Source organism: Scylla paramamosain, chromosome 31 (assembly GCF_035594125.1).
Source record: "Scylla paramamosain isolate STU-SP2022 chromosome 31, ASM3559412v1, whole genome shotgun sequence".
Taxonomy (NCBI): Eukaryota; Metazoa; Arthropoda; class Malacostraca; order Decapoda; family Portunidae; genus Scylla; species Scylla paramamosain.
In genome coordinates, this window is record NC_087181.1 from 15,669,000 (window position 1) to 15,685,325 (window position 16,326).

Here is a 16,326-nt window from a genome sequence, read left to right on the forward strand (position 1 = left end):
GAGAGAGAGAGAGAGAGAGAGAGAGAGAGAGAGAGAGAGAGAGAGAGAGAGAGAGAGAGAGAGAGAGAGAGAGAGAGAGAGAGGAGCTTAGTGACAAAAAGAGGAAAGGAGAAAAAAGTAGCTTAATATTATGAGAGAGGAAAGGTGGAGGAAAAAAAGGAGGATGAGAAAAGACAGAATGGAGACAAGGGAGGAGGAGGAGTGGATGGGAGAGCACACACACACACACACACACACACACACACACACACACACACACACACACACACACACACACACAGCACTCTAACACAACCATACCAAGTACCCAAGTTTTAACACACACAAATTAAACACCTATTTCTCCTTTAAATTCCCAGTATGGACTACACATGACAGACAGAGAGAGGAGAGTAATGCCTGACGCTCTACCCATCACAGCATGCCTTAGTGGCGTGCCCAAGGGAGGTGGAGCGGGGTACAGGCGAGGCTCACGAGATAGAAGTGAAATGCCCTTGGAATCTGTCATAATAGGAGCAAGGAGCGGTAAACAGACAACGAAAGAGAGGCTGGGAGGGTGTGCTGTGAGTTGGGAGTGGTGTGACGTGGGAGCGAGGGAGGCAGAGAGTAGAGACAGAAAGAGAGATGTACTGAACTTCCGCTTGTTTTAATGCATTCATATCAAGTACACCAACTACTACTACTACTACTACTACTACTACTACTACTACTACTGTCAATGCTACTGCTGTTACTAGTACTTATATCTATCTATGTTATTACTATTTTCAACTTTAAAATGAAAGGATAAAAATCAGAAAACGCAAAGGCGAAGATGAAGAAAAAAACATACTGTTGTAAAGTGTGTGTGTGTGTGTGCCTGTGTGTGTGTACCAAGAATCCTACACTCCCACGGTCACCTGATCCTTATCACCTCCTTCCCCTCTCTCTCTCTCTCTCTCTCTCTCTCTCTCTCTCTCTCTCTCTCTCTCTCTCTCTCTCTCTCTCTCTCTCTCTCTCTCTCTCTCTCCCAGTACTTTATTGAAGCAAATGATGTGTTTCCCGTCACCTCATCTTTCGCAACAACCCGCACTGGCTCTCTCTCTCTCTCTCTCTCTCTCTCTCTCTCTCTCTCTCTCTCTCTCTCTCTCTCTCTCTCTCTCTCTCTCTCTCTCTTCCCCCATTCCCCCTACCTCCCTTCCCTCAAGCACAATAGAGGATAAAAATAGCGAATTTCTTCAGGGATATTTTTCTACTTCTGTCAATAACACACACACACACACACACACACACACACACACACACACACACACACACACACACACACACACACACATGTACCTACAAAGTCAGTCTATGTTTAAAGTGAAGGTAAAAATATATATATAGTATGCAAGAAGACTATTAGGTTATGAAAGTTAGGTTTAAAATCTTCGTCTAGTTTGTGATGGAGGAATTTTTTGGCGAGGTTAATATTGTACTTAATGTAACGATAAACTTTTTGACTTTATTTCTCTCTCTCTCTCTCTCTCTCTCTCTCTCTCTCTCTCTCTCTCTCTCTCTCTCTCTCTCTCTCTCTCTCTCTCTCTCTCTCTCTCTCTCTCTCTTTCTCTTTCTCTTTCTTTTGAGGTCGGGAAAAGTAATGGCGTTTTCTTGTTGTTGTTGTTGTTGTTGTTGTTGTTGTTGTTGTTGTTGTTGTTTATTTTTCTTTTCATTTTTTTTTACTTTCTTATTCTTGTAAGTTATTTCTTTTTTTGTTGTGTCCACATATTCCTGAGAAAGTGAAGTTGTTTATGGCATCTCTCTCTCTCTCTCTCTCTCTCTCTCTCTCTCTCTCTCTCTCTCTCTCTCTCTCTCTCTCTCTCTCTCTCTCTCTCTCTCTCTCTCTCTCTCTCTCTCTCTCTCCTATTGCAAGAATGTTATGAATGTTTAGGTTGATGGAATTAAACCCGTTAGGCTATGTAACAGAGAGAGAGAGAGAGAGAGAGAGAGAGAGAGAGAGAGAGAGAGAGAGAGAGAGAGAGAGAGAGAGAGAGAGAGAGAGAGAGAGAGAGAGAGAGATGGTGATAGGGAATGCAGGGAGGGAGGTCAGCGAAGGGTGTGTGAGAGGGGAATGTGTCAAGAATGCCGAGTGCTCCTGTTTCCTGTTTCCCTCCCGTGCTAAAATTTCACGAAAGGCACAAAAAGAAAGAAAAAAAGACAGATTTACTATTGGTTAAACTATTATTCCTTGCCACTGCTACTACTACTACTACTACTACTTTTCTTTGTACTTTATTGAGTCTAGTTGAGATTTTACTACTACTGGCATTATAAAAACAGATACTACTACTACTACTACTACTAACAACAACAACAACAACAACAACAACTACTACTACTACTACTACTACTACTACTACTACTACTACTACTACTACCACCACCACCAAACTACTAAACTGCGCGTGATGGAAACTTGCAAGCGATAACTATTTATTATGAGGAGCCACGCGTTGATGGATCTATTTGTGAGGCGCAGGCGAGTGAGGCGTCCCCGTATGTCATGGGAAGCTCGTTTGGCGCTGAAATCCTCGAGCATCGTTAGTTGGCATTGATTTTATTACCTGATGGATGCTCTGTGTGTGTGTGTGTGTGTGTGTGTGTGTGTGTGTGTGTGTGTGTGTGTGTGTGTGTGTGTCGGGATTGGTTCATTTCCTGTTATTTATGGTCTTATCTAAACGGTTGTTGCTACTACTACTACTACTACTACTACTACTACTACTACTACTACTACTACTACTACTCGCTGTTACTCATTACTCGTACTTTTATTCTTTAAAAATGAGGATAAAAGGAAAATACACATTTAAATTGATTACAACAACTTTTTTTTTGATTACCACTTGTACCTTTACAGTTACCACCACTACAACAATACCAACAACAACAACAACAACAACAATTACTAATACTACTACTGCTAATCATTCTGCCATTCCTCCTTAGAGTTGTCATGATTTACTCTTAGGACACCACCATCACCACCACCACCACCACCACCACCTTTATCATGTAGAGACAGGTATTCTCTATCCACTAAGGACACTGACAGTCGGATGCCGGGAGTAGGTGAGGACAGGTGTACTTGTGGTGGCACTGGCGAGATTGGCACTGTTCCAGGAGTGCCACTTGGCCCTCCCCTGTGCCATGCCCCTCCATCCCTCTCCCCCGCTCTCCCAAAGGCCCGTGCACCTGCCCCGCCCTTCAGCACGACCATGTGGCGCCCTCTCTCTCTCTCTCTCTCTCTCTCCTCTCTCTCTCTCTCTCTCTCTCCTCTCTCTCTCTCTCTCTCTCTCTCTCTCTCTCTGGATGTCTGGTTTTAGTGCTGGTGAGGAAAGTAAAATAAACAGTAGTGGTTTTAAGACTCTCGCTCTCTCTCTCTCTCTCTCGTCTCTCTCTCTCTCCTCTCTCTCTCTCTCTCTCTCTCTCTCTCTCTCTCTCTCTCTCTCTCTCTCTCTCATCTCTCTCTCTCTCTCTCTCTCGATGTCATGCTTTTGTACTGATAAATTAAGATAAACATAAGTGACCACAACACACACACACACACACACACACACACACACACACACACACACACACACACACACACACACAGATGGAGAGATTGTTTATTGACCACAAGTTCATAATCTGTTACGTAAATATTGTTAAAAATCGCGAAAAAAAAGATGTACGTACAATTAGAGGCTCGTTCGTAATTATACTCTTTTTGAAAACACGGAATACTGAAACTGGTAACTAAACACATGACACCAACTGTAATTAATGTGAGTAATTTTAACTATGACTTACAAAGAGGGCTGAATTGCTAACTACTTATGACGCGCAGGAGGACTAACTAGCACTCTAATGGCGCCCTGTTTGATTTCAGGTCCTTGACGCATCCCGCAGGACTGAGAGCAGCGGCCCAAGAATACACCTGCACTAACACACAGGTGAGGCAGGTGAGGCGGGGGTCACTGTCTCTCAGGTAGCTCATTCAGGTAACGTACTATAACCTTAACGGGTTATAATTGTGTTCAACTCTTTCGCTGCAACATGAAACAATTAACAGCACTTGAAGTAATGTACGAAATTCTTATAAGCCTCTACAAGAAAGAAGGGCATTGAAAAAGAATAGATTTTGCAATTTTTAGCCAAGTTAATGAATGGATGCCTCGGAGTGGTTAGGAATTAAGGAAACATGTATCATTTAACAGTGAAAGGGTTAATGTTATAGTTGTTTTTTTCTAGGTTTTGTAAGGAAGTGTTGTGATTGATGTATTTGTTGTGTGTATCTTTGTTTTTGTGATGATTCGTAGCATTTTCCTCTTCATTGTTTTATTTTCATTTCGCTAAGTTTCTAGATGTTTGTTTGGGTTGGAAGGCTGGCAGGCTGGTGGGAGGAAGAAACCAGGAAAGGAAGCAAGAAAAAAAGACAGGCAGGTGGGCAGGAAGAAATGCAGAAAGTTAGGTAGAAATACAGGGCAGAGAGTCAGGTAGGAAGGAAAGCAGGTAGACGGCAGACAGTACGAGTAGAGAAATAAATGAGTAAATAAGGCAGAAAGGAAGGGAGTGGGGAAGAAGAAATAAGGAAGCAAACAAGCAAGGACGGCAGTGGAGAAGGAAGGCAGTCAGTCAGTCACCCTACCAGGCCTCGCCCTCACCTGAGCCAATCTACCGTGACTGACAGGTGGTCTTGGCCTGGCGCTTCTCGGCTAAAGTCAGCACTCGGGCACAAGGTCGCGGCGTGCTGGCGGGGGCGGGAGAGGCAATCGACCTGACGGGCGGGATCATGAAAAAAATATAATGGCAGGTGTTGAGATTGAGTTTTATGATATAAGCGAGTAGCGCGGGTGTAAAAATGAGGTAAAAATAAATGCATGTGGCAGGTGTGGGTGTCAGACTGGCTGGCGGGGAGGCGGACTCGAGGAAGGCTTGTCAAGGATACGTAGAGTCTGCTGCGGCGAGGCGGTGCAGGCAACATATGAAAAGTAAATAATGTAATAAGTAACATACTCTTGATGACTGCATTAGATAAAGCAACAGACAGTGAGGCACTTGTAAGTGGAAGAGTAAGGCGAGTGTTAGTAATGAAGCTGAGATTCCTCTTAGGAGTGTAGCCAACAGACGCCACGCCTTATTGCACTGTATGTAGGCATGAAAGTACAGATGTAGGAGTTCCCAGTCAGCTAATGTTGTGTGTGTGCCGCCTACAGACAAAGATGGGCGTGGAGCAGGGCGGCGTGCGGCAGGAGGACGGCTCGTGGGTGAAGGGCGAGGGCGGCCACAAGCACGGGTTTGCGCTGCTGGAGGAGCTGAAGAGTAATGACGCCCTCACCGTGCCGGCCATCCTGGAGTTCGCCGCCACCAAGCACGGCCAGGCGCCCTGCATGGGCACGCGGCAGCTGCTGGAGCGGCAGAGGATCCAAGAGAACGACAAGAAGCTGGAGAAGCTGCGGCTGGGCGAGTACAACTACCTGTCCTACAAGGAGGTGCTGGACATGACCAGCAAGTTCAGCGTGGGCATGAGGAACCTCGGCCTGGGCAGCGGCGACCGCGTGGCCATGTTCGCCGAGACGCGCGCCGAGTGGTACATGGCGGCGGTGGGCTGCCTGAGGAACAACTCCAGCGTGGTGACACTCTACACCAACCTGCCCAACGAGAGCATCGCCGAGAGCCTCAAGGAGACCGAAGTGCACACCGCCATCACCACGCACGACCTGCTGCCGCGCTTCTTCAAGATCGCGCCACAGTGCCCAGTCCTGAAGCGCATCATCGTCATCGAGGACCAGCTGGAGGGCGTGGGCTCCATCCTCGAGGCGCCCGCGTCCATACAGGTGGTGCCCTTTAAGGACGTGCTCACCCTGGAGGCCAGCGAGGAGGCCAAGCCTCACGTGGCCCCCAAGCCTGACGACGTGGCCATCATCATGTACACCAGCGGTTCCACCAGCCTCCCCAAGGGCGTGGAACTGAGCCACCGCAACATTTTCTCCGCCGTCACGGCATACTTCATACAGGCAGACCTGGGTCTGGGGGACACCTACATCGCCTACCTGCCGCTGGCCCACGTCATGGAGCTGGCCACTGAGACGGCCCTCATGGCCATGAACGTCACCATCGCCTACTCGTCGCCCTTCACGCTCACCAACAACAGCCCAAAGGTGATGAAAGGCACGCTGGGCGACGCGCGCGTGGCGCGGCCCACCTGCATGAGCGCCGTGCCCATCATCCTAGAGCGCATCATCAAGGGCGTGACGCAGGTCATCGAAAACCAGGGCTACATCAAGGCCAGGATATTCAAGGAGGCTCTAAAGTTCAAGCAGCGGCAGGACGGCCTGTCCTTCGCCGGGAAGGTCCTGGACATCCTCATCTTCAACCGTGTGAAGGAGGAGCTGGGCGGGCAGCTGCGCATGCTGGTGGTGGGCGGCGCCCCCGTGTCGCCCGAGACCCACAACAAGATCCGTGCCATGTTTGGCTGCACGGTGCAGGTCGGCTACGGTGCCACGGAGACCACCGCCAGCATCTGCAGCATGGACACGCACGACGCCCGCACGGGGCACTGCGGCCCGCCCAACTACGGTGTGGTGCTCACGTTGGAGGACTGGGCTGACGGCGGCTACCTCACCACGGACAAGCCCAACCCGCGCGGCCAGATCGTGGTGGGCGGCCCCATGGTGTCCCGCGGCTACTTCCGCTCTCCGGAGAAGACCAGCGAGGTGTTCTTCGAGCGGGACAACATGCGCTGGTTCCGCACGGGCGACATCGGCGAGGTGGACGAGACGGGTGTGCTGCGCGTCATCGATCGTAAGGTGGATCTCATCAAGCTAAGCAACGGCGAGTACGTGTCGCTAGGCAGCATTGAGAGCAAGCTGAAGACCCACTGCCTGGTGGACAGCATCTGTGTATGCGCCAACCCCGGCGCCAAGAACGTGGTGGCCATCGTGGTGCCGCACCCTGATCACATCAAGAAAATCGGCACCAAGCTGGGCCACCTGGAGGACGCTACCACCGCCGCCCTGTGCGAGGACCAGGCCGTGGCGGAAGCCTTCGTGGAGGAGCTCAAGGCGCACGGCAAGAAGCAAGGTCTGGGCCGTTGGGACCTCCCCGCCGCGGTCTTCCTCACGCCAGAGCCCTGGACGCCGGAGTCTGGACTTGTGACGGCGGCGCTCAAGGTGAAGCGCAAGCCCATCAAGACGCACTTCAAGGAGGACCTGGAGCGGCTGTACCGGCGGCTGGAGGAGCAGGACACGCTGACGCCATGAGTGTTGCCGCGCCGGGCAGTGCCGCCATGGCGGCTGCTCGCGCTGCTTCCCGCTCGGTCACTCGTCGCGCTCTTCACGCACTCCTTGGAATTCATTGCTGCGATCATAAAGTCCATTATTAGGAAGGCCCGAGATCTCATTCGACTCACGAAACCAATCGACAAACGCGAGTAGCTCGTCCCGGCCTGAGGCGCACACGCCGTCGTGCCAGGTCGTCAAGTCATGAATTTGATAGCCACACCAAAACAATCACGCGGCCTTCACGATACTGACGTCCACAGGAACCACTCAGCACTCACTGGCGGAACAAAGGCGTCTGTATCAAAAGCATAAGATGAGTTATACTTGGGCAGTTGTGGGCGTGGGCGGTTCTCGCCACTCCCTCACGCCCACTGCCGAGGCTGTTGCGGAAAAAGGAGTAAAATTATATATTTTGGCTAACGTAGCCATGCTCGAGTTCCTTCAATAGCGATTATTTTGTGGTAATGAATGGGAAACAAGTACCATTTAGTAAATTGAAATTCCCGAATTATTTTTATACCCTCGCAAAGATGAAACGGAAAAAAAATATTGAGTATTTTTGCAATCGAGAAAGATTGATTTCAAGACACATTATACTGATATCAGAGTTTTATATTATTGTAGAATATTTTAGCGTAGAATGTATACATTATGGACGGTAAAGATAGATGAGGGTTTTCCCAAAGCCTGAGTGTCTTAAAGGTGCTGCACATCCTGCCGCGTCCGTCTCGCCACAATGCAAACAGGAATCAAACAAATCAATGATTACTTTCTTTCCCTGACGCGTCATGAAGGGAAGGTGTGCGTGCAGCGACCACCCCGCCATCGCCGCCGCCGCCACCACCACCGCCACTGCCTCCGCCAACACCAGCACTACCACCACCACCACCGCCGCCGTTACCACCACTACCACCACCGCCTTTCCACCTACTCAGGGCGCGGCAAGCTTCAGGAGCAAGGCCGCGCTGTCCTGGTTGGTGTTGTGGCCGCGGGGAGGCGCGCACGCACACCTAGCCACAGGTGATACCTTCCACACTTGTTCTGAGTCTTTGGGCGCCAGGGTGGTGGCACCGCAGCGCCGCGCCATGCACGCCGTGATTTACACTCCAAGTACAAAATCTGTCGTAAACTATCAATCAATAGCAACCCCCAGAAATACATTCAACTAAGAATAATCGGCTGCATTGCTCAATATATATATATATATATATATATATATATATATATATATATATATATATATATATATATATATATATATATATATATATATATATATATATATATATATATATATATATATATATATATAGTGTATGTCAGCTTTGTTCCTTTCATAAGCAAATAAAACTGGAATGGAATAATGAAAATTCCTATTGGTTCTGTATATCCAAGGAAAAAATATTTGATTCAGCAAACTGTCAAAAAGTTTCACGGAAAACGGAAGCAAACGGTAAAAATTTAATTAAAGTTTGGAGCAAACACAGAGGCAGCGTGTCGCGTCCGCCGCGAGGCCCCGCGTGGCGGCGCCCCGCCTCACCTGTGTCGCCCTTGTCACCTGTCGCCTGGAACCAAAGGCCTGCACACCGCCCACCAGCCTCACCTCGCACTGGTCCCGCGGCGCCGCGCTCCACTCGCCGCGTTATGCACTGTTGTGTATGTACTGCTGCTCGCCGGGCTGGTGCTGTGCCTCTCTCTCTCTCTCTCTCTCTCTCTCTCTCTCTCTCTCTCTCTCTCTCTCTCTCTCTCTCTCTCTCTCTCTCTCTTTTACGTCAATTAATATCGTACAAGATTTGCGTTTTGTGGTCAAGTGGAAAACAAAACCTCATCAGGTGTAACTAATTAGTAGCTAAACCTTATAGACGTATTTGTATGGGTGTAGCGAGGGTGTAGGGGCGCTTAGGTCGCCTGGGTGTCCGTCACGGTGCACTTAACACAAGGGGTAGTTAGTTCCTGGCTGTGGGAGGATAGGTGTGGCTGTGACGCTACACTGAGTGGGCAGTGTTTACAAGTTATTGATGTATATTATTGTTACCTTTGTTGCCTTGTGTTTGACGTTGATCTATCGGAGAGCTTTATAATGAAAGACTTAGATGAACTGAGAGAGAGAGAGAGAGAGAGAGAGAGAGAGAGAGAGAGAGAGAGAGAGAGAGAGAGAGGGAGGGGGTGAAATATTAACTGAAAGCTGTGTTATCTTATTGTCTTCCACTGTGTGTGTGTGTGTGTGTGTGTGTGTGTGTGTGTGTGTGTGTGTGTGTGTGTGTGTGTGTGTGTGTGTGTGTGTGTGTGTGTATGTAAGGTGTTTTAGCCCCAGAACTTGCAACAAATAAATAAAATAAAATGAAAGCAACTACGAGGAAGGAAGTGAGCAGATGGAAACTTTATTTATTTACAGAGTTATTTATTTACACGAGGGCACGCTTAGAGTGGAAGAAACTGGGAAGTCACGCATAGAAAACGGTCCACAGTCACTGCCTTGTTTACTTATGCGATTAGTGCCTTACTGGCGACGGGAGGAGAGGGAGAGAGAGAGAGAGAGAGAGAGAGTTTTCCCTGACCCTCCCTTTCCTTCTATCGTCATCTGCTTGTGTTGCCGTGCTTGTTAACTGTATGTACAGAACTCAATGGCTGTTACATGATGTGGCTTCCTACACACAGACACGCACGCACGCAAAAGCCGCGCAGTAAGCAATTCTCTGGTTTTCTCTTAATATTTCATCACAAAAAATGGATAAACCAACATGCATAATTTCTCCGGATTGAAAATATATGTTCTCACTTAAAAAATCAATGTGCCTTTGTTTTCATTACCTATTGTAATAGTAGTAGTGGTGGTGGTGGAAGTAATGGTGATTTTTTTTTGTCTGTTTCTGTACTTGTGTGTGTGTGTGTGTGTGTGTGTGTGTGTGTGTGTGTGTGTGCCAGGTAAGGTAATGAGCAGCACAGGTATTCAGTTACCTTGGCTACGGGCAGATGTTGTGATAATTACATGGCTCACTCTTGTTATCAGGTGTGTGTGTGTGTGTGTGTGTGTGACTGTGTGTGTACTGATACAAAGAACGATATACCTCCTACTATTACTACTACCACTACCACGCCACTTTCTACAGCAGATACTTCCATCAGTTATATATATACAAAAAAAAAAAAAAAAAAAAACGCGGATTTTGCATCGACAAATATTTTTACAGCCAACAATGGAAGAGTACACGAGAAAAGGGAGTGCACCTAACAAATAAATAAAAAGGGAAAAAGGAAAGAAAAGAAAAATATGTTGTAGTTTTTTTTTTTTTTAAGTACGTTTCCAGTCATCCACGTACGGGAGACTGAACTTCACGCACCAATAAATAAATATATAAAACTACACTGACAATAAATAAGTAAATACACAAAGAAAAGTACAAAACACTCACCTAACAGCACACCTGAGTTCACCTGCGCTTCACCTGGCCGCCTCAACACTCACCTGGGGAAGGGAAGGAAGGATAAGTTAATGAATATAATCAAGGCAGGTGAGAGAGAACAGAACTAACAAGGTACAGAAAAATAATGGAGTAGTAGTAGTAATAGTAGTAGTAATTGATTAGTAATAGGGTAGTAATTTCAGTGTTAGCATTCATTTGAGATTTAATGATAGGCAGAATTAAATGGCAGTTGTGATACTTAATAGAAAACGAAATTAATATATGAAATCAAGGTATGATAGAAATGATAAATTGTAATGTATAGAGTTAGTCTTTTATATTAAAGCTTTTATTACTATTATTATTATTATTATTATTATTATTATTAGTAGTAGTAGTAGTAGTAGTATCATTATTTTCATCGTATTCTTCTTCTTCTTCTTATTATTATTATTCCTATTATCACCACTATTATCCTCACCACTATCCTTTCATCATTTTTCCTTCCTTCCTTCCTTCCTTCCTTCTTTCCTTCTTTCTTTCATCAGCAAATTTATCTGGACTCTTCTTTCTCTATTATCTTCTTGGCTTCCTCTCCCTCCTCTTATTTCACGTCCTTCAACTCCCTCTCATCTTCCTTGCATCTCCTCCTCCTCCTCTTCCGTCTTTATTATCGTCAATATTCCGGCCTTCACTCGCTGCGTTCCCATCCCTGTCTCTTCAACTCTTCCTCCTCCTCCTTCTTTTATTCTTTAGTTTCCTAGTTCCCTGTTCCTCTTTGTATTTGGTTCTTCTTTTGTATGTAAACCTTTGAATTATGTCTACTACTTTTTCTTTCTTTTTTTATTGTGTTCTCTTCTTCCTTTTAGTGTTCCTTTGTGTGTTTTACTTTTTGTTTATTCTGTTTACCTGTTACCTGCATACAATCATTTTAATTATACTGACGCTAAAGAATTTAAATTTTCTCTGTTTCCTCTCTTCCTTCCTTTATTATTCCTTTCTCATCATTTCTCTGTTTATTTCTTGTTTACGTGTTCCAGCCACCTTTTGCTTTGATTTCTGTATGCAAGCCTTTCAATTATGATGATGCTAAACACTTAAATTATCATCTATATTTTCTCTCCTCATACTTCTTTGTCACTTATCTTCTGTTTATTCACCTGTTTGCATTATCATGTGTCTTTGCTTTGTAATGATCTGATGTTAAATACTCATATCTGTTTATACTCTCCTTCCTTCCTTTATCCCCCTGTCACCTGTTCCCTGTTAGTTCATGTTTGCATTATACGTTTTTGCTTCCTATATACAAAACTTTTAATTATGATGATGCCCGACACTTCTATTATCTGTATTTTCTCTCCTCTTCCTTCCTTTATCCCTTTGTCCTATGCTCCCTGTTTATTCTCCTGTTTGCATCACACACCTTTGCTTTCTACATACAAGTCTTTTAATTATGGTGATGTTACACAAACAATTTCATTACTTGACCCACCGCTGCCTTTGTTTATCTGATTATCTGTCTGTCTGCGGTGTTTCAGTAGCTGGGAAACCAAATAATCAGTTAATTACTCTAATTAGGAGGCACACACCTGCTGAGTTTCCAAGACGTTAATTATTCCAGCGTACCTGTGTGTGTGTGTGTGTGTGTGTGTGTGTGTGTGTGTGTGTGTGTGTGTGTGTGTGTGTGTGTGTGTGTGTGTGTGTGTGTGTTATCGTATGCTTCCACTACACTTCCTTGTTGTTGCAGATGTGTGTATGTGTATGTGTGTGTGTGTGTGTGTGTATCATTGCACACCTGAGTCACCTGCTCTCACCCAGATGGCGCCTCCTGCTGCCTTAAGTCCCCTAACAATGTCCAATATTCACCCTAATTAAGGTGATCGAACAGGTGATCCCTTCAGTCTCCCCTGCCTGTATTCGCTTTTAAATCTTTCCCTTCAGATCTCTCCCTTTTAAATCTTTCCCTTCAAATTTTTCCCTTTAAATTTTTTCCCTTTAAATCTTTCCTTCCCTCTAACTCCAGACTGCCCGTATTTAAATATTTTCTTCCTTCCCAGTTACTGTTCGGTCCTGTATTTGAGCTTTCTTTTTTTATCCTTCCTTCGTTCTTTCCTAACTTCCATTCTCTCCTGTTTAAACCTTCCTTCCTTCCCAACTTGTTTTGTCATATATTTAAACATTCTTTCCTTCGTAGCTTCTATTCTCTCTTATATTTAAACATTAGTTCCTAAATTTTACCCTTTCCTAACTTCCTCCCTTCTTTCTTTCCTTCCTAACTTCAATTATCCCTTATCTTCCTTCCTTCATCCTTCGTAACTCAATTTCTCTCCGTCCTACCCTCCCTCTCTTCTCTAAACTTCTCTCCCTTTCCTCTCGTTTCTTCCCTTAAGCCTCCCTCCATCTGCTCCCTTCAAGAAAATAATCTCTCAGCTTCTTTACCTACTTTCCTCCCTCCCTCCCTCCTTCCTCTCCCTTTCTTCCTCTCCCTTATAAGAAAACATAACATTTCCTTCCTTCTTTCCTACCTGTGAAAAAAAATCTCTCCCATTTTTCCTTCTTCCTGGTTTCTACTCTCCCTTCCCTTCCCCCTCCTTTCAAATATCTTCCTTTTCTCCCTTTTTTTTCCCTCTCTTTCCCTCCTTTTCTCCTTCCCCTTCCTTTAATCTCTCTCTCTCTCTCTCTCTCTCTCTCTCTCTCTCTCTCTCTCTCTCTCTCTCTCTCTCTCTCTCTCTCTCTCTCTCTCTCTCTCTCTTTTCTCTTTCTCTCTTTTACGATATCTCCTCTTCTCTCCTTAATTTCTTCCCTCTTTAAATCCTTTTCTCCCTTTACCTCCCTCTTCCCTTTCTTTCCTCCCTCCCTCCCTCCCTTTCTCTTTTACTTCCTTCACTCTCTCCCACCCTGCCCTTCTCCCCTTCCCTCTTTCCCCATCCCTTCCTCCCTCGCTCCCCATCTCTCCTATACTTCTTTCTCCCCTCCCTCCCCTTCTCTCATTTCATCCCTCGTCTCTCTCTCTCTCTCTCCCTTCCCTACCCTTACTTCCCTCCTTCTCCCATTCCTCCTTTACCTCCCTCTCTCTCCCCTCCACTTCTCCTTTACCTTACCTCCCTCTCTCTCTCCCCTTCCCTCCTTTGCTTTCCTCTACCTCATCCGTGCCCTTCTCCCCTTTCCTCGCTCTCTCCCACCCGTCCCCTTAACTCCCTCCCTACACCCCTCTCCCTTCCCACCCCCCGTCGTTTGCACCGGGGCTCACCACCTCCCACGAAGACGACGCAGGCATAATTTTTGCGGGTTCAGTGCGTTGCCAACACAAGAAGCCTTAAGGAGGTGGAGTCCAAGGCGGCGCTGCGCTATTTGTTGATTCTGAGTACGTGAAGACGGGGCAGACGGGGGGATAGAGCAGAGGGCAGCACTGTATATAGTTTTTAAGCTTTATTTTTTTCTCTGTCTGATAGCGAAGTTACTACTACTACTACTACTATTACTACTACTACTATTTATCTCAGGCGACAGGGTAGGAGGGAGGGAACAAGTAAATGTGATTGTTTGGGAGGGGAAAGAAAAGGGAGGAAGAGGGGAAGGAAAGGGAAGGAACAAGAGAGGAAACAAGCAAATGTGAGACGATTTCGAGGAAGGGAGGGAAGAGGGGAGGGAAGGAAAGAGGGAGAGGGGATGCAACAGGGAGGGAAGAGAGAGAGAAAGTGATTCGTTTTCTCTCTGTCTCTTTCTCTCTTTGTTTGTGTCTCTCACTGACCTACTCTCAAATCCTCCTCTCTCTCTCTCTCTCTCTCTCTCTCTCTCTCTCTCTCTCTCTCTCTCTCTCTCTCTCTCTCTCTCTCTCTTCTTCGTCTTCATTCTCTCTTTCTCTCTCATATTAAATGACTTAATTTTGGGGTACTTCAGCTTCTCTCTCTCTCTCTCCCTCTCTCTCTCTACCCTTTACACTCCCAACCCCGTCTCTTTCCACCCCTCTCTCTCTCTCTTTCTCTCCCCGCATGTTCCTGGAAGGCGCCCACACATCACGGCGCCTTAATGTCGCGACCTAATTACCGGAAAAAAAAAAAATCGCGACCCAACACACGTGAAAGCGACCAGCCCTGCAGCACCCCGAGAGAGGACTGGCTGAGGTCACCGCGCGGGTTAATTGGGTGTTTGGCGCGGGGAGGTGACGCCGCGGCCAATCAGCCTTTGTGGTGCAGTGAGCGTGGGTGCTTAACCTGATACCTTCGTGCAAGAGTGACCAGGGTTTGGGAAAGGTGTCAGTCAGTCCTGTGTGTGTGTGTGGGGGGGGAGGGGGGGAGGTGGGTGTGTGTGTGGGTAGGTGGGTGTGTGTGGGTAGATGCGTGTGTGTGTGTGTGTGTGTGTGTGTGTGTGTGTGTGTGTGTGTGTGTGTGTGTGTGTGTGTGTGTGTGTGTGTGTGTGTGTGTGTGTGTGTGTGTGTGAATGCAAGATAGAAGAGACTGAGTTGGAAATTATTGGGTTTTATTTAGTGAAGTTGTGTTATTTACAGTTTTGCCATCATCATCATCATCATCACCATTATTACTATTATTATTATTACTATTACTATTATTACTACCATTGCTGCCTTAAAAACGTTTACAGAGTTTCGTCACTAGATTTGAGGGAATGCAAGGGAGAAAAACCGTAGTGAAAATAACTGATGTTTTAATGAGTGCTTTTGTTCGTTCTAGTTTAAGTTATTTTTCCCTTAGAGGTGTTTAGATTAGTAAGTTGCGCCCGTAGGTTTGAGGAAGACTCTCCGTGACTTGGTGAAGGAATGCAAGAAGGAATGAGTTGAGAGTTATCCATTTTTTATATTTACATTTACATTTAACGACGACCGCATTCTAAATTACTGGTTTTACTGAATGTGGTCTTGTCTATTTAATCTTGGTTTAAAGTTTTCATCTTCAAAAAGTCTGGAGGGCGTAAAATAGATGACTTCTTGCACTACCCTTATTTCCTTACGTTCTTATGTTTCTCTCTCTCTCTCTCTCTCTCTCTCTCTCTCTCTCTCTCTCTCTCTCTCTCTCTCTCTCTCTCTCTCTCTCATACAAGCCTTTAATCTAATACATCCTTTAACTTAACCTCACCACACCATCTTTTTATAACGCAATTAACTTACCTCACCTATCCTCACCTCACCTAACCTAACCTAACTTAACCTAACGTCACTTCACATCATCTCACCTTAGCTAACCTCACCTCACTTCACCACATCACCTCACATAAAATAACCTAACTGCACTTCACATTACCTCACCTTATCACCTTCCTTCCACCAGTCAGGTCCTTCAATACCACCCGTCCTTAATAACATCTCAGGCTCTCCTTAATGTCTCCAGCGACTCGAGCACCGCCACTCACCTCTCCCACCTCCCCCTCTATCTCCCCCTCCCCCATCAGTCATTCCGCCTCAATGTCACGCGTCACCTGTCACCTTAGGGGGATGGAACCCAGCCAGGTGTCTCGAGTACCTGGGCATACCTGGCGGAGATACCTGGCGATTTATTGCACGACAGGTAGAGGTATGCGCTCAATTTATCTGTTATTTATTGTTTTGTGTGTGTGTGTTTGTGTGTGTGTGTGTGTGTGTGTGTGTGTGTGTGTGTTTGTTTCTTTTTGGTTTTTCTTGT

General features: G+C 46.2%; 2 protein-coding genes across 7 annotated transcripts in view; one reads left to right on the forward strand and one right to left on the reverse strand.

The window, feature by feature from the left end:
* The window catches only part of LOC135088713 (uncharacterized), a 15,906-nt gene extending 5,829 nt beyond the window's left edge, over window positions 1-10,077 (forward strand). For 2 of the 4 annotated variants that reach the window (XM_063983682.1, XM_063983679.1), the window contains exons 2-3: window positions 3,893-3,965; window positions 5,220-10,077. In XM_063983682.1, the coding sequence (XP_063839752.1) occupies window positions 5,226-7,265 (2,040 nt within the window). In that variant the 5' untranslated portion in view covers window positions 3,893-3,965; window positions 5,220-5,225 and the 3' untranslated portion in view covers window positions 7,266-10,077. The remainder of the gene's footprint in view (window positions 1-3,892; window positions 3,966-5,219) is intronic. The other 2 variants (XM_063983681.1, XM_063983680.1) reach the window with 1 other exon arrangement.
* The window catches only part of LOC135088712 (mucin-2-like), a 128,692-nt gene that overhangs the window by 102,000 nt on the left and 10,366 nt on the right, over window positions 1-16,326 (reverse strand). For all 3 annotated transcript variants that reach the window (XM_063983678.1, XM_063983676.1, XM_063983677.1), the window contains exon 2: window positions 10,700-10,752. The gene's annotated coding sequence lies outside the window, so the exon portion shown is untranslated. The remainder of the gene's footprint in view (window positions 1-10,699; window positions 10,753-16,326) is intronic.